This window comes from Phoenix dactylifera, chromosome 1 (assembly GCF_009389715.1).
Source record: "Phoenix dactylifera cultivar Barhee BC4 chromosome 1, palm_55x_up_171113_PBpolish2nd_filt_p, whole genome shotgun sequence".
NCBI lineage: Eukaryota > Viridiplantae > Streptophyta > Magnoliopsida > Arecales > Arecaceae > Phoenix > Phoenix dactylifera.
The window spans coordinates 37,487,868-37,510,067 of record NC_052392.1 but is presented as its reverse complement, the minus strand read 5'-3'; the positions used below and the strand labels follow the sequence as shown (position 1 = coordinate 37,510,067).

The 22,200-nt window shown below is 39.8% G+C and overlaps 2 protein-coding genes across 2 annotated transcripts; both read left to right on the top strand.

Annotated features, from left to right (window-relative positions):
- The first annotated feature begins 11,418 nt into the window (after positions 1-11,418).
- On the top strand, positions 11,419-13,627 carry LOC120113024 (ABC transporter G family member 5-like). Its single transcript, XM_039133495.1, has one exon. It carries the CDS (start codon positions 11,479-11,481, stop codon positions 13,462-13,464), a length of 1,986 nt encoding a protein of 661 aa, XP_038989423.1. The 5' UTR covers positions 11,419-11,478; the 3' UTR covers positions 13,465-13,627.
- Positions 13,628-18,395: 4,768 nt separating this feature from the next.
- On the top strand, positions 18,396-21,488 carry LOC103722223 (putative pentatricopeptide repeat-containing protein At1g77010, mitochondrial). Its single transcript, XM_008812698.4, has one exon. It carries the CDS (start codon positions 18,442-18,444, stop codon positions 20,485-20,487), a length of 2,046 nt encoding a protein of 681 aa, XP_008810920.2. The 5' UTR covers positions 18,396-18,441; the 3' UTR covers positions 20,488-21,488.
- The last annotated feature ends 712 nt before the right edge of the window (positions 21,489-22,200 follow it).

Sequence of the window (22,200 nt, the reverse complement as noted above, 5' to 3'; positions counted from 1 at the left end):
AACGATGCTTGTGCTGAGGCTCTGCAGGCGCTATCAACTGGGGACAGGACGGGTTAATGCAGCCCACCAATTGCACGCCTTTCGAGGAGATCGGATAGCTAGATATTTGGCGTTCACATCATCGTTCTTTTCAAGTTCGCAAGCATTCCACTTTGTTGAATTTGAAATATGTTTATGATATACACCAAAAAAGAAGGATAATGCTGATATCAGGTGCACAAGGAAATGACCTCATAGATAGGTAGGGCATTCTTATACTTGATAATGACTCGTTGACATACAAGATTTTCGCAGCCTTAATCTCTGAACCTTAGTTCGGATAATCGGATAATATCATCTCTTGACTTAGACAAGAGGCCGATGGTTTGATGCTGGTTGGAGCCAGCTCTTGAGAGATAGGGGTTGTAATAAGCCATTTGGAAGGCATCAGCTGCGCGAGTAGATAAATATTAGCATAGCTAATAAAACTCTCGTGTTATCTAGGGTCCATGGTACAAGTTAAACCCAACATGATTTAGTTAAAACCCCTTCCTAATTATCCCTCCAATAATGTAATATGATGTAATGTGATGTAAATAATATAATATTAGATATTGTTAAAATCTTAAAATATTATTAATATACAAAACTAAATACTATATGATACTATAATAATATTGTCAATATTATAAGATATAATAAATATTAAATATTATTTTAATCTTATTATGCAAACAATGCATATAATATCATACTAATATAATGTAATATTATTATTTTATAAGATCATAAATATTAAATATTGTTATAATCGTATTATACAAATTATAATATAATAAAATAATGATATAATATAATATTCTGATATTGCATGATAATATATTTAGAGTTGATCATGAGCCGAGCTTGGGCATAAAAATATCAAATTTTAAATAGGCTCGACCGGAAGCCCTACTGAAAATGAATGTAGTAGTTAGGCCCGAGGCCAACCCATGATTAATTCTAACTATATTATAATAATGTTAATATATTTTTCATAAATTAATCTTTGAAATCATTTATGTTTATGTATTAATTCTTGTCTTTTTCATATTTGTATTTTAATTCTTGAAATCTTGTAACTTATATATACCACGAGTTAACTAGATGAGAACGAAATATTCTACTTTTATTCTCCTAATGATATTTATTGCATATCTTGTAGATATTTTTGCTCTCAGCCTCAAACTTAACCAACACTTTAATCCACGCCTCTTTAGTATTGGCAGTAACCAAGTCCTAAACAAGAAAAAAGCAAAGCAAGACTAAAAAGGCCAAATTCTGAGCTTCATTTGCTATTATTAAAACAGGGTCATTTTTCTCCTTCTACAATCTTGGTTAACTTTAACCAAGTTCATTCAGCGACAGCTAGCAGAAAGATCAATTTATACAAGTGAAAAACTTTACAAGGACTTTTATATAAATATAAAAAAGATTAGAAATTAATAAAAAAAAAGATATATTTGGGAACTAATATGCAAAAAAAAACCCTATTAAATATTAGTATAATCTTATGGTATAATATCATAAAATATATTATAATATGGTATACAATATAATATAAATTGCGTAATGTTTATATTGTATATTATATAAAATTATCATTGTATTATTCTATTATATATAGAATAACATATTACATAAAGAATATTAGGGATTTGAAATGCAAACTTGTGTAATTTTATGAAAAAACACTTTTTCATCTACTTATTCTCAAACAACATTCAACACCATTGCTTATCTCCATCGGCCATCCAAACATACAATGATTTTAAACTACAACTACTAGTTGGTATATTACCGTTTTTACCCAACAGAAAATAAGATTTATACCCATTTCTATCGATATACATAATAGTTTTGGTATAAACTTTTCTTCATCCCTGAGAAACCCATATATACTTGATCCAAAGGATGCCTAATTTGATACGAAGAGGTTAATAATTTTTTTATCTTTTATTTTTATTTTAAGAGAGAAAGGAGGGAGATCTACCTGCCACCATAATTGTCTTTGTCCAGGAGTTTTTAGGGATGCACCATTCAAGAATCGAATCTTAAACCTCTAAGTCATTTTCTTATCCTTCTTTTGTTTCACTAAATCTGACCTAGCTATAGCTAGATTAGGCATTAAGTCCTATCACCATTCCCTTCATCTAAACTCATTGCAATAAATGAAATGCCAAATATATTCAATTCAATTATTATTCTTCCAATCTGCCTCCAAGCTTTGTGTATGATTTTTGATTTTATCGAGAAATCCTTTCTCCGAGCATAAGTACAGAGAGCGCCTTTGCATTCTTCGCTTTCAGAAACAATACGAGGCCATGGTCACCTACATTGAACCAAAGAATGCTAAGTCATCACATATCAAAATTCTTGGAAACAAACCCAAAGATGATGAATTGAATCCAATATTGGTAACCTCTTTATTAGTCCACATGCCCTGTGATCAAAGTTTTAATCATGATAGAGGCTTGAGAGATGAAATATCAAATACTTAGGTGAAACTGTTTGCTTGCAGGCCAGAGACATGAAATACTCCACTGCCATGAATACGGACCACCAACAACCGAACCTTAAAGGCCATCAGTGGAGCTCATGTAGCCTGGGCCACTATCCCCGCCTTTTTTCAGGAAAGGATGGGCTAGCAGGGAGTAATAAGGGCCTGCAACAAGGAGAAACAGAACTTCAGCTGCGACTATAGACTATCTGATAACCATCTTTATTCCTCCCTTTTGATAACTCGACCAGCAATGCTTATTAACTCCTCAATGCTTGTTAGTAACGGAACCTTTTTTGGGATTAACGAAATGGCCTAAATTTTCCTTAAGAAAAATGAAAGGGCTGAATTAGGGCTAGCAAAATTATGATCCGATCTATCAACCCGATCTGTATTCCACATACCATAAGCAAGTTTGGATTTGGGCTAAACAGATTCGGATTATAAACAGGTCGATCCGTTTAACATGTTTAACATTTGGATCAAATTCGGGTTTCAGATATCAACTCTATATTCAACCAATTGAACCCCGTTTTATTTTTAATCGAGTTGGGTCAAATAGTCTATTTAACATGTTTAACCTATTTAACTTGTTTAAAACTGTTGCTGGAAATTAGACCCGGAGGCGACGGTCAGCTGAGAAGGAGGAGCTCCAGCGAACACTGGCGGCGGCGTCCTCTGGGGGAACCTGCAAAAAGCCGATGGCCGAGGTTCCGGCGCCGGCCCTCCGATACCTAAGTCAGAGGAGGGCAAGCGTATATGAGGAAAAATAATGTGTGTCCAGAGTTCTTGCCCTCCAGCCCTCTCTAAGGTGGAGGGGTTCTTCTTTTATAGAGGGGCGCTGGTTACCTGTGATGCGATGGGGCGAGGTTGCCGTACGACTGAGCACGTCGCATGAATTGGTGCACGATCATGTGAATTAATGCCTTGCCGTAGGGGATGAGATCGGGAATCAGGGAGTTTTCACGGCCGACTGGATGCAGCCGAGCTGATTTGCCATGGAGGACTAGAGATCCGTAGATAACAGGTGCCACGCGCATTAATTGTTGAGTAAGCCGGAGATAATTACGGAGTAAGCCGGAGATACGCATTAATTACGGAGTAAGCCGAAGATACGCATTAATTGTGGAGTAAGCCGGAGATCTGCAGAGGCCACGCGCATTAAATGCTACGAGCGGTGGCAGGGTATGGTCTCTGATTGGGCTACAGAAGGATGTGACCGCGGTAGGTGAGTGGCGAGGTCGGACTCCCGAGGTGGCGAGCTCGGAGGTCGGGTGCCAGGTCGGGAGCTCGGAGGTCGGGCGCATCTGAGGTCGAGAGTTCCGAAGTCGGGCGCCCCTAATCACATGTCTCGTGATATGCTCACGCGCTTTGGGGCAACCTGTATTACCCAACAAAAACCTATTAACCTGTTTAAAATCTGCTTAACTTGTTTCTATCATGTTTAATTGATCCGCTAACCTGTTTAACTAGTTGAAATTCATTTAACTCGTTAAAAATCTACTTAACATGTTTTATTCCATTTAAGTTGACTTGAAATGTTTAATAAATAGATTTTGTCGGTCAGAATGAATTACCTATTTAATAAACAGGTCGAGTTCGGATCTGAATTTTTGACACGATCTGTATCCAATCCGATCTATATCCGATCCAATCTGATCCAATTTCCATCCCGAGGCTAAATCAGCCACAATTTGGATATTAGTTATCAAAATTCAAAGTAATAATTTTCTAAAAGAGAATAAAATAATTATTCATGTTAGAACACTTTTTTCTTCTTCTTTTTTTGTTTCTTGAAAGAAAGGAAGGGAGACCAGTTGGTATCATATATAACCGTCCATCTCCGGATCCTTGAAAATGCACCCCCTATATATTCCTCAAACTTAAAACCTCCCTCTTGTGAGGCAATATATAAGGTACGAATGCTAGGATAATGCATTGTATACTTGAAAAAAAAAGGTTCTGCTCGCGAAAAATATTTTCATTATTTTTTTAATTTTGATAATCAATTTTTATCTAAGAATGATTGTCTTATTGACTCTGTACAAGAGAGGTCCCACTACTGTTTGTTCCTTGTGGCCAGGAAAACAGCAAGGGTGAGTACCTAAAAAGTTCCAAAAGTTTCAAAGTACCGTGCGAGATGGTAGTTAATTTATACCCTCCTCCTTCCTTCCACTCAAACCTGCAAGCCTTTCAAGCTACCAACCCGGCCGTGAGCACGTCCGCTGCATGAATTGGTCCGGTCTAGGAGTCGGCAATGAGACACCGAACCCATGCAGCCGACCCCACGCGTGCTTTGGCACCATCCCCGGAAGCTCCAGAACCCCGCCTTCTCCCATCTCCTCTCCCACCCGCAGAGAAGATAAAGTTTTGGCGTCGTCGCTCCACCGCTGGCCTTTTAGCTGCAGGGAGAGAAAGAGATGCTCATGAAAACAACCAAGAGAAGAGATGAAACAGTACGTCACCCCCACCTGCATGCATGGCCGTAGCCTGTAGATAGATACTGGGAGATAAGGTCACGAGGGGCTTTTAGAAGTAAGTAGGACTGGTACCTATACTCTCTCCTAGATGCCTTCGTTATTTTTTAGTGGGTGCCTTGCTGTCTCGTGAGTATTGATGAGGAATGGGAGTAGCAGGAGACCTGGCAGGACTTGGCATATGTATAATATAAGGAGGGCCAGAATAGTGTATACTTTGGTTGCTTTGTCGCCAAGGGAAAGGCCATGCCTCGAAGCAAGGCGAAATTTAGCAAGTGCTTTGTCTACAGATGTTAATTTTGGATCCTTTTGTTGTGACAACTATAATGGAATTCTATTGGACCTTTGGGCTTGCTCTAATAGCTGGTGGCACGAGATGCATCATAAATTAGTGTCTTAACGCCTTGTGGATGGTTTGAGGGCCATGTGGTGGATTGAAATGGCCAATTGACTTTAATATAAGGATGGTTCGAATATGAGCTAAGAGCGCAGATATATATATATATATATATATATGTGTGTGTGTGTGTGTGTGTGTGTGTGTGTGTGTGTGTGTGTGTGTGTGTGTGTGTGTGTGTGTGAGAGAGAGAGAGAGAGAGAGAGAGAGAGAGAAGTGCCAAATTTTTAGGAGGATGTGAGGTACAAATTTTGTTGGTCAAGATGGAAAAACATAATAATTTGGGACTTTTGGTTATTAAATGGATCTTAATAATTAAGAGAGAGGAGGTGTGCTTAACTAATGTACTACAAGAGAAACCTACTGGGACAAGATAATTGGCCAAGGCAGGCGCAGAAGCCAAGTTGGCTCTTATTGTTGCATTGTCGATTTAATTGCAGCAAAAATTCCCCGTGCTGCCTTCTGCACAATTTTTTTGTGATGGCTTTGCAAATCAATGTGCATTGTAGGACAAGTACCATATATACTATGGCATAATTGGATGGGATGATCGTTTACATATCAAGTACATTGCAAACAAGAAAGACTCCACAATTTACTTTTTGGCATATTATAAATCAACCGTATGATGTTCTTAGCCGTACGATATTTTATAGATGACAACATGTGACAATCCGTGCAGGTATATTTAATTCTATAAGCCATGCACTACATAGATCTTATGTACTTATACGAGGCCAATAATCTCAAATAATACTATATGGATTATCTTTTTAGATGAGTTCTTAGGTTGTTATAAATTGTATCATAGTGCACTCAGCCCATGGCTTATATAGACTAGGAAATACTATAGCATGGATCCATTGGAGTTGACCACGGATGGATCGTAGTGTTTGTTACTAGATTTGTGATACCTGTAAATTAATTTGTGTGTATTTAGACATTTAGCCTGGCGAGGATATTAGGGCTTAAATGGAAAGAATATGTGAGGATTCGTGTGGGCAGATATTTAGTTCCACATCGATTATATATTGGATAGATTTTAAATATTTATACAAGACCAATAAACTTAAATAATATCTTCCGGCTAGTTTTTTTAGATGAGATCCTGAGTTGTTGCATAAAGTCAACTCATTGGACGGTCTGGATGCACCATTTCTAATTGACCTATTGCACATATCTGATTCATGGATGCAGATTAGATTGCTTTCTTGCCATTGCCGAGCCATCTTATTGGGTCAGCTAATATATATTGCACAAGTTTTCTGCAAATGGAGGAGGCAGGCCAGTTAGATGGCCATCTGTTACACAATGCAAGAAGAATAACGGCTAGCTATGCATGAAACTAGGGGCCAAAGGTCAAAAATGAATTTACTGGAATGCGGTTCTACTTAAATGGCATTGTCGGTGGACTAGCTCTGCTCGCTGTCCTCGAGGAAAACTAAGCTGTTTTTTGCCAATAATTAATGGGACTACGTGCAGACCCCAATCGTCACACTAGTAGGTCAGGGGGAGAGAAAAAGTAGCAAACAAACAAACATGGTCTAAAATTAAGACATCGGAGGAGCGAGCTGGGCCTTAGCAAGTAGTATAGAATGATAGATGGTAATTAAGTAATACCAGATTTGGAATCATAGATGATACACTTCAGAACCAGCCAATATGATAAGCTAATCAAGTAGAGCTCACTACAAAACCCTCAATCAATTAGTCAAAGCTCACTACATAGCCAGCCCAAAGATGCATGGAGAGAGTCATTCGAATTTTAAATTCTCTCTCCAGCCGGCGACATCTTGATTACGATCGTGAGCAGTTTTTTTAACCTCATGGGCGAGATGCATGGAACATGATGCACAAGTAAAACACCCATACATGACCTTCAAGACATGCGATGGGCTACTAAAGATAACTAATCTACACATCTGAATCCTTCACCAATTAATGGGCATCGACCCTCGCTTATACAAACCAATACCGGAGAATCCTCCGAGTAAGTGCTCTTGAGTCCTCTTACACTCTGGTACCATCACTCTGCCACTCTCATAAAATGTTCATTGTTCTCCGAGAATCTGACTTAGGTATTGGAGAGTTCCCTGCCAAATACTCTCCGACAAGAGGATTTTTTTATTTTTATTATTTCAGGTCAGATACAACATCGGAGTGAAGATCCGAGTATAATCTTCTCTTTCTAGCATCATTATCCAAACATATCGACCATCATTTCGCTGCCTCAAAGGCACATCGCGACTTTTGACTGATCTCTATTGACTGAATTACAGTCAATCATCTAAACTCTCTAGCAATTTTGCCAGCTTGATCAAGTCGATTACCAATTACAATAAGAAGTTATATGGCTGGTCATCACCACATGCCAGCGCATTTGGAGATAGGGTAGTACCGCAAGCATTGTACCTATATATATTGTCCAGACTTTCAGCTTCTAGCCCCATTAAGATCCTTCTGTCAGACAGACAGCAAGGTGTTGACGACGCCACAAATATATGTATAAATTATTTGATACACCGTCCCTTTGCTAGTTTTTGGCCCACGTAGAATTTCTACTTTGATGAAGGCAACCATTAAAGAAGAAATCTATCACATGAGAGCAAGCATAATTCCTGCTTCTAAGCTTGGAAAGGATTACAAAATTCTTATTACAAGAGAAGACGATCTTCTATAACCAGTAATCACGAAGATACTTAAGATATTACAATGTACGAGACTTCTATTATTGCAGAATATTAGAAGGATCGGATATGCACAGCCTTACTAGATCTGTCGTATGTAAAGAGATTATTTTCGTGCTTCAAACTCATGATATTGGTGTTCCGGTGGAACAACCTTGTAGTCGCATAAAATATAGTCAGTTAATCTTAAACTTGAGTGGGTCATATAGCACGTAGCAGTCTGAAAATGCCTTGATAACCTAAGTTCTTTTCCTTGCTCATTGTTTATGCATTTGAATTTCGGTGCGACCACCAAGATCTGGACTCATCTGCTGTCATACGATGATTAGGATGCATACATGGTACATCAAGGACACTGCAAGATCTAAAACGGGCCACTCGGTTGTCCCAATTGGCATAAACTATGGAGACCACGTAATGTATGACCCAATTGGCACCTACGTAATTACGTTCGGGCCAAAATGGAGGCCACATTACAGTGAAGAGCTGGCCATGAAATGCATCTATCCAAGAGAACAGTATTTGCACACATTAACACGACATTTGCGTTTGAAACAACGGTAATACTGTGCAGCCCTCATGGACAAGCAGTGCATGAAGATAATTAAATAGTCAGTCCTGGTTGTGGACTGTGCTATAAGCTGGTAAATTTTCTCTCATATCAGGAGTTCCCATGTTTCATAAATTAGATTGCATGACCAAACTTGCAAGTTATCCGATGACCGTGGTTGATTTATCGAAATGGACTACGACATTGGACTGCTAGGTCTGGCCATTATCATAATCCGAAAGCCATTCATATATATGTTCTCTAGTCATACATAAATACCACATTACGCTGAATACTTTCTTCAAATTACCCTTGCGCATTCAAAGTGGATTATGCAGCTAAGTTTGTTATGATCACTAGTTGATCCAAGTCCAACATTCCTTTGTTAATCGATCGTTAATTACTTCTGAACAGATTTCATGTTGCGCTCTCATGCAGTTAGGCAAAATCAAAATCCTCTGTTGGATGGTCAACAACTAAATATTCAATTACTTTTGAAATCATCTATTAGTATGGTCCTTATTCTAATTTCATTGCAAGACCTAACAATTGTATCTTTTAGCTCTCCTACCAACCAGATCATGAATAGGAGCTATTTGTCACAAATTGGTGTCGACTCAAATAATACTTATTTGACTAGAAGTTTCGCGTCTAGTTGTAAAGAAAACTGATTGCAAATGGAAGCAAATTGTGAAAACTAAGATATTCGATGAGTTAGCTGGCTTTGTTGAGTGGACCGAATATTTCATAAGGTAGATAAGAGTAGCATATAATAGGAGCAAGAAGTCTAGAACTTGACTAGTATTTTATCGAAAGATTAGGCTAGATATAGTTTGAAGATAAGGTCTTAAGAAAGCATGAGCATATAGTGCATAACAAATTTTGTAATAAGATGTTCTTATATATTCATACATATATTACACACACACGCACATGCGCGCGCATGCGCACGCGCAATTGCTGAATTCAATGAGGGCTTGCCTTCTGCTCATAGAATTGATCGAGATGATCTAGGGCTATAGTCACCTAAATTAGAGACCCCCTATCACTTCAATTGATCAACAAGACTATGATGGTTTACCAAATAATTGTTAATAGTCTCATTACGTACCACCATCCTTTATATAATACTGTAACCCCAACAAATCAATCCACTTATGAAAAGAATAAATTAAAGTAAGCCTCAAAGACCGTAGGAGGTAAGTGATCACCTCTTCTGTAACGAGGCTGCTACCTTCCAATGAGAACGATAAATCCATGATTGGCCCAAAAGCAAGTATAAATCCTTTATGCGAGCCTCCAACAGAGAACCGTTACACGCATAAATCTTTCCTATTTCATCTGGACGGCCAAAAGGAGCTAAAGAAAAAGAAGTCCACTGATCAAACAGTTTGGAGTTCGGCCAATCAAGCTTCAAACTGGATAAGACCCGGTTTGTCCTGTACTCAGTGGATGCTACCGAGCACACGAATCGGACGGCTGAGATGGCTGCTATCAGTTGTATTATCCGGGTGACCGCATATAAAGCTTCATGAGAGAATCACTGTTCCGCCGTTCGTGAAAACGATCGACGGCTGTTCTAACGTCCGCATATGAGTTTATGCGGGTACGTTTTGCATGGAAGAGCACGGATTCGGAGGGGTTCACGGGTGCGACAGTGGGCTTGGTGCGGGGCCCGCCTCACGAGCGAGGCGAGGTCACGGGAGGAGTACGGAAGCGAACAAAGGACAGCGCTGATCCGCTACGCCGGCGCGTCAACTTGTGGCCCGGTGATATTTTCACCCCCCTCCTTTCCGCCTCAAATTTGATCCTTTTTTTTTTTTTTTTTTTGCTGGCTTGGATGAATTCAAATCTAGAGCCAACCAATTTGTTTCCTAATTTATTAGAATATAAATGTGGAATAAATATGATTGAGAAACCATGGAGCTTCTATCAAAAATAAAAGAACCATAGATTAGGGATGTTTCACCAATTCTTCTACTCTAAAATTAGTATTATATAATAAAATAAATAGATAATTAGACTAATTAAATAATTGATATCTGAAACTTGTGAGAGCTACAATTTTTTTATATTCTATACCTCCACAGCTCTAACAAAGCTAAACCATAAGATGTGAAATTTGAATTAAGTAGTTCTGAATTCGCCAGCTGGGTTATTTTGTTTGTTGCGTATCACTCGGAAGAATTTTTATGAGAGAGCCTTGAGGCTGTTCCTTCTCACTCTTCGTCAACTTCTCTAGTCAGATAGTTCTAGGTGCACTCATGCCCAAGTCGGTGTGTAATATATATATATATATATATATATATATATATATATATATATAGTCTTGAATTCGTTAATATCATAACCTAGGGCTGACATATAACCTGTGGCCCCAATTAAATACGAGCCACAAACTTCTCATGTGATCCCAGCCAGAAATCAGTGAGGCCACGGGACCACAGTTGGCGCAGAACGTAGACCTCCGGGCATACAACCGTCCCTCGCCTATTGACCAAACTAACCTTAATCCACCTCCGCAAATTACGCTTCGATCCCTCCTTATCATTCCATTTCGAAGGTGGCATTTTTGTCCAAAGGATCATCCTGACAGCGACAACCAACGTAAGGGCATTCGGAGACAATGACCTGGCAAGACCTTTGTCTTATCCACCTCTTTCCCATCAAAATTCTCATCCCTTCCAAGGGTAAAATGGTAAGTAAAAGTTTATTGCTTGGATTCCCATGCCTCGTGCTTAGCTTAAGCTCTCTCACATCTCAAAATGTTCCAAAGAAAGGGGATAGAACGAAGGGTGTGGTTTTGGCTTGTGCTTGAGCTGTAGAAAACCTCCCTTTCCTGTCTTCAAATGATGAAAGGCTGTGAGATAGAAGCCAGAGGAATCAGCTACGAAATCCACATCTCAGAGAGAACACATCCCTTCAAAATTTGGAGCAGAGAAGAAGAAGATAGTGAAGCAAGCCACCATGGCCATCGACCATGCAATCTAGAAGTTTTGCCGACCACCAAGAGTTCCAAACTTAGAGTCCGGCAGGTGCTGAAGAACGTAAGCTGCCGTGCCAAGCCATGGGAGATCCTCGCCATCGTCGGGCCGAGCGGCGCCGGCAAGTCTACTCTCTTGGAGATACTCGCCGGCAAGCTGACCCCGCCGTCGCCGCAGACCATTTTGATCAACCGGAAGGTGGTCGACAAGTCCGACTTACGGAAGATCTCGGGCTACGTGACCCAGAAGGACACGCTGTACCCATTGCTGACGGTGAGGGAGACGCTGATGTTCAGCGCCCGGCTCCGCCTCGGCGGCAGCCTCCCCCCTTCCCAGCTGAGCTCCCGGGTGGAGTCCCTCCTAAGGGAGCTCGGCCTCGGGAGCGTCGCCGATGCCCGAGTGGGCGACGCCGGCGGCCGCGTCCGGGGGGTCTCCGGCGGCGAGCGCCGGAGGGTGTCCATCGGGGTGGACGCCGTCCATGACCCGAGGGTGCTGATCCTCGACGAGCCCACGTCGGGGCTCGACAGCACGTCGGCGACGCAGATCGTCGACATGCTGAAGACCATGGCGGAGAGCCGCGGCCGGACTGTCATCCTCAGCATCCACCAGCCTGGTTCTCGCATTGTTAAGCTCTTCGGCTCCGTCCTCCTCCTCGCCCACGGCTCCGTCCTCCACCAGGGCACCGTCGACCAGCTCAGCTCTCACCTCCGCTCCCTCAGCCTCCAGGTGCCGCTCCAGGTTAATGTCGTCGAGTTCGCCATCGACTCCATCGATGCTCTCCAGCAACATAAACGGCAAGAAACACTAGTAGAACATCATCAACAGCAGCAGCAAGATCAACGAGAAGCGCAAGAACAGCCATTGCTCCAGCTCCCCAAGAAAGGAGAAGGAATCGAAGGAAAGAAAGATAGGTGCACGCTCCAGCAGCTCTTCCAGCTTCACAAAGTAGTCGACGAGGAATCGCTCGCCGGGTTCGACTTCTCCTACGATTACCCAAATTCAAGATTTCAAGAGGTAACCATCCTCACACATCGGTTCTTGAACAATGTTTTCCGAACGAAGGAGCTTTTCGCATGCCGGACCATCCAGATGCTGGTCTCGGGGCTCGTCCTCGGTTCCATATTCTTCGACCTCAAAGACGATAAGGTCCTGGAGAGAGTAGGCCTCTTTGCCTTCGTTCTAACTTTCTTGCTCTCTTGCACCACTGAAGCACTGCCGATATTTCTTCAAGAGAGGGAGATTCTTATGAAGGAGACCTCCAGTGGGAGCTACAGAGTATCTTCCTACGTGGTGGCCAATGGGCTAGTCTTCCTGCCATTCCTCTTCATATTAGCCATTCTCTTCTCGGTGCCGCTCTACTGGCTCGTCGGTCTCAACCGGAGTTTCACCGCGTTCATGTACTTCTTACTCTTGATATGGCTCATACTCTACACGGCCAACTCGGTGGTTGTGTGCTTCAGCGCTCTCGCGCCCAACTTCATAGTCGGAAACTCTTTGATCTCGGGGGTGATGGGCTCGTTCTTTCTCTTCTCCGGCTACTTCATAAGAAAGAAGGCGATGCCGAGCTACTGGGTCTTCATGCACTTCATCTCTTTGTTCAAGTATCCATTCGAAAGCTTCTTGGTGAACGAGTTCTCCGGCCCGGGGATGTGTGTGAAGCACGAGATGGGGTTGTGTGTATTGAGAGGAGAGGATCTCTTAAGAGAGGAAGGGTTGGGGGAGGAGAGCAGGTGGAGGAATGTGGTGGTGATGGTGTGCTTCATCTTGGCCTACAGGTTCTTCTCGTATCTCATTCTGATGTGCAGGTGCCGGTGCGTCCAAAAGGGTGGGCTCAAAAGAGCCCTGGTTTGATAGCCACGGTCCCTCACACTCTCTTCTTCTCTTCTTTTCATTTCAATTGTCTCTATCATACTATGGTCTCTATCAATAAGACTGAATGCTTCTGGTCAGTATGGCCGCATACTTGTCTCTCTTTGGTTGGCTCGCTCGCAATATAGGACATTCTTTTGTTTTCTTTTCTTGTCCATCTTTTTGGGCTGCTTGCTAGGGCTACCATCTTCCCCGATGGAAATGTTCATGACCGGAAACTTTTTGCAGGGTTGCTTTTGGATTCTGGGGAACTCCATTTACAAATTTTGAGCTTTTTTAAAGAGAAATTACTACGGAAATATAGAAGTCATGTGCTTAGAAAGTCACGGGTGTTTGTTTGGTTTGTAAGCAAGGCCGATTTTGGACCCAGCCGGAGCCCACTGCTATTTACGAGCCAATCAGGTATGACATGATTGATATTTACACGACCTTCTCAGGAACTAGTGCATGAACGTTCTTCTCAAGGAACGTTACAGTTATAATAAGGGTTTTTTTTTTTTTTTTTTTTGGTATCAACACAAACATTTTGATAACATTTCTTCTAACATCATTAATAAAAAATATATTTATTTAATAAAAAAATAAAATATTAAAATTACTTTTTTTGTCTTCCGTCATGATGCACATCTATTCATTAAAAATATTTTAGTTATTTTAATTTGAAACCGTTAATTTTTTAATGGCGTTAGGTGATGTGGATATATATTAAAAAAAAAGGATAAAAAAAAGGATAGAATAGCAAAACAAGTGTTTTATGAAGGTATACATACAAATATCAATTTTAGAAGAGTATTCCTACAAAATTTAATATTTAAGAGAATATTTATGTAAAAAAATCTTATAATAATTGCATTTGCTACCACTAAATTATGTCGTAATCCTGTAATTATGAGCCACAACCAATTGTACTTAATTATATATCCTTTGACGACGAAGCATCTAATTTTTCTTTTAGATGATAGGAATTAATATGTGTCTGCAATTGAAACTAATATGGGAATTCTTCCTTTGCTAATTCTTTCATAGTCACAGTTCCATCATAATTTTCTTCTTCTTTTTTTCTTCTTGGATTTTTCATTGAAAGGAATGTGGAAACGTCTATGATTTCTTTGAAAGTAATGAAGAGGCTGTTAAGTTTTTCTGCAGGGTCGGCAATTTCAAACCTCGCTGACCTAACCATAAATACAGGCATGGAAAAGATTTCTTTTTTTTTTTTTCTTTTGATTTGGAAAGCAGTTTTGGACTTCCTGGTTCATCATCATAAAAAATATAATATAGTATAATATATAACTTGGTTATACCGTTATTCTTGCAATTTTTTGTATTTATATGAAAATTTATAGACCCTCCATTAATGGAGGATTTTTTTTTGGCTGGAAAAGTTTTTTCATCCATAGGACACTGGCTCATTATCATAGAAACATAATATATTTTTTGAGAAAAACAGAAATATAGTATATATGAATATATATATATATATATATATATATATATATATAACATTTTTATCTTGTATTCTTGTAATGTAACTTTAAATTCTTTTGGACCCTATTTGAATGGAGGAAGTCACTGTCTAGGGACAGCCATGAAAGTTTTCTTCTAGAGATAAAAAGGAAAGGTGATTGGCTCAGCTAGAGTACCCACACTTCTAATTTTTTTTCTAGACAACATAAATCATACACATGGAAAATGGACTTTTTGGAGCAAAATACCAAGATTGGCTATCTTGAGATCAGATTTCGTATCGGCAACATTCTCTTATAATATCGATACGTCTGGTACAGAGTTAGTTCAACATATCGAATGTCGGTACGTCTTCGACAGCGTGCACTGATTCGGTACAGGTACAATAGATATGGTCGGTACATACTAATACCGATCGGTATCACAAATCTTGCTTAGAAAAATAAGAATGACTACTTATTCGAATATTCTATATTTCCTTCCACTTTTAAACTCTTGAGAGAACCCCATCAACTACAACTTATCCAACAGCCTCCTTCAACCAAACAATACCTTAAGCAAATCCATGACTTGAATGATGCATGGTTAACACTTCGTTGTAACTAAGCCGATAACTATTAGCATTGTTAGATAACATCGTTCTTCTAAAGATTTGTCCTTAGAAGAGTTTTAGGGTTCAAATCTGGTGGTGTGTCGTTACCACCGTATTACTGAAAAAATAGAATTAAAAAAAAGCTCATGTAACCCTTTAAGGGCATTTTCATCCTTGCATGACATCGTGGTGAGTGAAAACTGGGGTGAGCAGAACCTATTGAAGGCATATGAGAGATTGGACTCATTGGAGCCAATCATCTGAAAAATGTAGAGGTGGATAGTTATTAGACATAAAAAAATCGGGGAGAAATTGAACATACAAAGAAATAGGGAAAAAGATGTATTACTATGGTTAGTTTCAGACGGGTACAGAGTCTTGTAATTGTTGCCTCTTGTGATCAAAATTAAAAGAGACAAAGATTAGATTATGATTTTTATTTAACCAACAAAAGATTAGATTAAATATTTTGTAAACTCTGTCTCCCAATCTCTTAAAAACTTGCAATCTTAATCATCATTCTCCATGTGTTACACAGTTCTTTTGGGTCTTCATATGAATGGTTAAAATTCTCTTTACTGAAGCATAGATGATAACTTTGAAGTTAACAATCTTAAGAAATAAGTAATTTATGTATGGAAAAAAAATGGTTTGGGGCTTTTGTTACTGTAACATAAACATTTTTCAAGGTCCACTGGATACTAGATTGGCAACTTAGTATTCAACCATCCTTGTGTATTGCAACAAACCTCACAAGTTGCACTAGCCCCCTTGTACCATATGACATTGGGAATTATTTTCATATTTTGTGTGTATATAACAAGCAGACATATCATCAAAAAACTTACATTGACATCAAAAAAATTGCCACATCATTTGACACGCAAAAGACAATGCTTGGGGACACTTTAATAAACCTACAATATTTTGTTTCTAGGAAACATTAGTTAAAAGATGTTGAGGACTAATAATCCCATCGATTATCTTACTCTTGGGCCCATCCAAATGTCCGATTTTTTAGATAGAAGCTTAACATGGTATCAGATCCCATCGATTGTTCTTGCTTACCGAAACTTCCACACTCCCATTTATTAATCCACATACCTTTTTGTGAGAGGGGCGTTGAGGAATAATGGTCCCACATCGAATAAGTTAAGAACTTTTGTGTTGCTTATATTTTTTGGTTCAATGTTGATGGAGATTGAAGCTAAGATCAATTGATCGGTATACTTGGTCAATATTGATAGTGATCTATGCTAAGATCAATCAATCATGATAGATTATACCAAATGAGTTCAATAAAGTTCAGTAAAATAAAATCTCCACTCTAATCTCCAATCAGCAAGAGAATTCAAAGCGGATTCATTCGACCATGGATATTCTATTTTGTTCTTAATTATTCAAAAAATTATATTGAAAAATGATTAGCACATGACAAGTGGCTTCTTAATTTCCAAAGAAAGTAAGGGAAAAAAGATGAAACGAAAAAAAAAAGGAGATTATATAAGAAGTGAAAAGGTTGAATCAATTAATAAACTTAATTATGCTTATTGGCATAAGATCCTAAAAGCTTAGGCGACCACCACAAACAAAAGGTTTCTAGATTAAAAGAACATGGATTCTTTCTGGTGGTAATGTTGTTAAAATGTTGTTGAGAGTATATTGTTCAATTTTTTAGGCTTTTCTACAAGCATTAGTCTTTGCACCTTGGATGATCATCAAGTCATCTAAGTAATGCGATTGTACGGTAGATTAAAAGAACACGGATTCTTTTTTTTTAATACATCGTCAGATTGAATGCTTTACCTTGCAGGGTCTCTCATGATGTGCTGCTCCATGTACAACCTTTTATCATCTACAATTTATATGCCCATACATGTGATAAACCATGACTTTAGCTTACATAATTTTAGGATAAATAATATTATATCAAGATGCTCTAAATCATTTCTGAAGAAAACCTTTGGAAAATAAATGTGAGCACACTCTTTATCTTAATACATCACAACTTTGTGATTATTATTTGTTATAGCACCATGTTTTCTTTTCCTTTCAAAAATGGAGAGTTCGAAGAAAAGCAAATAAATTTTTGATATGAGCAATTATACATGCAAGTATGCAACACATCTTATTCATGGCATCATTCACTAAAGAGTTGTCCAACCAAGAAACCAAAAATCATGCTAAGCAATAATAATAATAATAATAATAATAATAATAATCTTAATGGTAAACACTATGATGCAGCACTTATATTCATGCAAACTTCCATGTCGGCATGGCGCTTCATGATTCAACCATGTTGTTATCAATTGCACCCGGTCGCACCTATCTCCTCATGCCAATGAGAACCTCGGAACCAGGTGATTAGGTCTTAAATAGGTTTGACCCGTTCATGGCTTGAAAAGTTGCCCTACTCAAAGCTCAAACCCTAGAGACCAACAAGATCCAACCTAAGCAGTTCTTTTTGTTTAGACTTGATTTTTAACGAGAAGAAAAAGACTGGGTTGCCTCCTTTGCAACTCACTACTCCAAATATTTTATCTAGACAAACCACGCATCATTGCCTGAGCCCTTGTATAGTTTTTTATTTTCTGATTTTGTTGGCCGCATTCACACCCATTGCGTATGAGCCACCATTATACCAAAAAAAAACACACACACACACAAACACGTGGGCGCGCGCGCGCATGCGAGAAGAAGAAGAGAGAGGAAAAAAAAAAAAGAAGATGGGGGAGAACTTGGGCTAAAAAGGCCTAGCTCGCAACTCCAGGCTAGAATTGGGCCTTGGCCAAACCACCCAGAACCAGCCCATTGACACTCCTATGAGCGGTAAGTATAGAGGAAGGGCTGTCGGGGCGGTTGGCCACCTTTTCTAACACCAAGGATGATCTCTGCCCCCCATGACCGTCGACCTCCGCTTGTGCTCCTATTGGCTTCGCTCATGCGTCGCCCCACGCTTCCGCTCCCAAGGGCAGCAGCTCCACCAGCTCCTCCTCAAGTCCGGCCACGCCTCCTCCCTCTTCGCCTCCAACTGCCTCCTGCAAATGTACGCCCGCTGCTGCCCCAACCTCACCGACGCCCGAAGCCTGTTCGACGAAATGCCCCACCGGAACTGCTTCGCCTGGAACTTGCTCCTAGATGCCTGTCTCAAGTCAGGCGATCCCAGTGCTGCGCTAGAACTGTTCGACTCTATGCCCGAAAGGAACACCTTCTCGTGGAACGCCATCGTCACTGGCCTTGTTAGATGCGGCGATCTGGAGAACGCCCGGCGCTTGTTCGAAGAGATGCCGATGACGGATGCCGTTGCCTGTAATGCGATCATTCATGGGTATGTCCGCAGAGGCCAAGTTCACGAAGCTTTTCGCTTGTTTAAGAAGATGGGTTCGGATTTCGTGGGACCTTCGTCACCGTGCAACGATAGTTTTGTGCTGGCAACGGTCCTCAGTGCCTGCGCTGATCACGTGGCTCATGATTTCGGCAAACAGATTCATGCACGTATTGTCATGAGCCAGGTGGACCTGGATACCGTCCTGGGCAGCACGCTTGTCAACATGTATGCAAAGTGTGAGGATTTTGATAGTGCTTGTTTAGTTTTGGACTCAATGCTAGAACCTGATGACTTCTCTTTGTCGGCTTTGATTTCGGGCTATGCAGGCCACGGAAGTTTGGTGGATGCGAGAAAGGTTTTTGACAGGAGAGAGAATCCTGGTGTTGTTTTGTGGAATTCTATGATTAATGGGTGTGTCATTAATGATCAAGGAGAAGAGGCATTGCATCTTTTTAGAAGGATGAGGAGGGAGGGAGTCATGCCGGATTCATCAACTCTTGTGAGTCTTCTTGGTGCTTCTATGAGTTTCAGTGAGCTAGAATATGGGAAACAACTGCATGCTTGTTGTTTCAGACATGGACTTATAGAAAATATAGTTGTTGCAAGTGCTCTCATAGACTCTTATTCCAAATCTGGCTACTGGGAGGATGCTTGCAAGGTTTTCGGTGAGCTCAAAAAGCACGACACAGTTGTACTCAACTCAATGATCAATGTATACTCAAACTGCGGGAGAATTGTAGATGCGAGGCGGATCTTTGAGTCAATTCCAAGCAAAAGTTTGATCTCGTGGAATTCAATGATAGTGGGATACAGCCAGAATGGTTGTGTCATTGATGCATTGGAGCTCTTCTGCGAGATGCATCAGCTGGATCTTAGGCCTGACAAAGTGGCTTTGGCTAGTGCGGTGAGTGCTTGCGCAAGCATTTGTTTGCTTGGTCTCGGAGAACAGATATTTGCTCGGGCTACTGTGGTTGGCCTTGAGTCAGACATTATAATCTCTTCTTCAATTATTGATCTCTATTGTAAATGTGGTGGTGTCAGTCAGGGGCTGAGGCTATTCAATGAAATGAGGAAATTTGATGTAGTCCTATGGAACTCAATGTTAATGGGTTATGCATCAAATGGATATGGAATTGAAGTTCTTGAACTCTTTGAAACAATGAGAAATGCAGGAGTAAGCCCAAATGTGGTGACCTTTATTGCTGTCCTTTCTGGTTGCTGCCACTGTGGACTAATCGAGGAAGGATTAAGATGGTTTCATAGGATGAAGGGAGACTATGGTATTGAACCAGTTGTTGAGCATTACTCATGCATTGTTGATTTGTTAGTGCGTGCTGGTCGACTTAAGGAAGCAGTTGATTTCATTGATAAAATGCCCTTTGAGGCTGATGCTAGCATGTGGACATCAGTGCTTGGAGGATGCAAGGCTCATGGAGAAGAGGCTTTAGGAAATAAGGTGGCTGAGAAGCTTATTGAGCTTAACCCTCAGCATTCTGGCTCTTATGTGCAATTATCTAGCATATATGCTGCTCATGGCGACTGGGAGAGTTCAATACAAGTTAGACGAATGATGCGTGAAAGAAGGATTAAAAAGAATCCTGGTTTCAGTTGGATGTGATGGTTGAACAAGAAATTTTTCGCATGCATTTCAAGACAATGAGAAAATTGGAAGGTTAATGTAATCAAAGGATATGCTCCTTGGTAATATATGTACAGTGTACAATGAAGTTATGAGCTGAATATAGGTAAAATTGGAGGACGTTGACTATTACAGAGACTGACTAGGCACAAGCACAACATCAGCGACGGTTGCCTAGACTTGGGCTCTGAAAAAATGTTGGCAGTCTTTATCGTTTGAGTTCTCTCTCCTCCATAAACATTCCGTGAGAAGGGCAGCAGTTGAGATAAGAGATCCCCTGGGTGCCAAGAGACTAATCTCAATGGCTGCCAAATAGTCTCTGCTTTTCATTGATAATGTTATTGATGATGTGGCAACTGAGAGAAAAAAGTGGATCCTCTTTGGTGGAGTTTGTAAGTAGTGTGTTATGTAACAGACCAACGGAGGCGTGTGCTCGAAATAATTGGAAGGATCATTGGACATGAATGAAGTTTCTTGTGCCAAGCTCGTGTAATGTTGTTGCTGCAGGTTAATGAAACAAGAGAGTTGATGGATCGGAGAGCTACTATATGTATATCAAATTATAGCGCACTGCTTGTGCCTAAAGGTTTCATTATGGAACATCAAATGGCTTGGTTAATAGGAAGAGCAATGATGGAAAAAAGTTTTTGTGGAAGAACAGTGCTATCATCTTCTCGGAACAGCTGCAATATAAGATACTCGTCTACATTTTTTTTGGAGGTAGGGGATATCCATCAAGGAGATGGGGAGACGTAAGAAATCACTGTGAAGAAGCAGAGATCACTTACAGCTTGGAATGAAAAAAGAGGACTCAAGAGCATTTAAAATATCAGCTTTCAATTCATAGCTTTAGATTGAAAAGCAATCATGTTGTATGTGTATCAAGACCAAACAACCTTTCTTACAAGGTTTAATTTTTTTTTTATTTATTTTAACTATTCAATGGTTACTCTAGTAAACAGAGAATTTTGTTTCTATCATTTTTTGCATCAATGGGAATTCAGTGTTAGTAGAAAAAAATACTTATTTCTATTAAATAATCTTGCACAATGATAGATTTTAGTAGTTTGCTTCTCCTCACTTATCCCATCTATTTAGCATCCTCAATTCTATCTATTCTCTTCTTTCAACTCTTGCAATTGAAGTGGAACTAACCCTAGCAATGTACGAGTAACCTAAATGCATGTGAGATTTCTGTACATAAGTGTACGGACATTATCAACAATACAATAACAAGATTTTCAGTGAAATTTTTGAGAAACTAGTTTTGTCTTTTGATATGCCTAATTTTTATATGATGACCAAAAGTTGCTGGCAGACCTTACATGATAGGTAAATTTTCTACGAGTAAGTTAATTAACCTCAAAATGTCTAAGTAGCAAACCAACTCTCATTCTGATGTCTATTTTTCAGTTGACTCTGCTTGCAAAGCTAGTTCTCATTCTTGCTTCTTGCCCGGCAGCATACCCGTCTTTGAAGTTCATAAGCTTCCACCAGTAGCAGGCCACAATAATATCAATTTTTTTTAAAAAAAAAAACAAGCTCCCTAAATTCCCTGTTAGAATGGATCAATTTGGTTTTAGAAACCTATAAACAAGCTGGTGTGATTAAGAGCATGTTTGGTTGGAAGAAATTAGACTTTAGAATTAGAATGGAAATGAGTGACTTCCATTCCAGCTATTTAGTTTAGAA

Excerpts from the sequence above, each read along its gene's own strand:
- LOC103722223 (XM_008812698.4), top strand. The coding sequence starts at position 18,442 with ATGACCGTCGACCTCCGCTTGTGCTCCTATTGGCTTCGCTCATGCGTC.
- LOC120113024 (XM_039133495.1), top strand. The coding sequence starts at position 11,479 with ATGATGAAAGGCTGTGAGATAGAAGCCAGAGGAATCAGCTACGAAATC.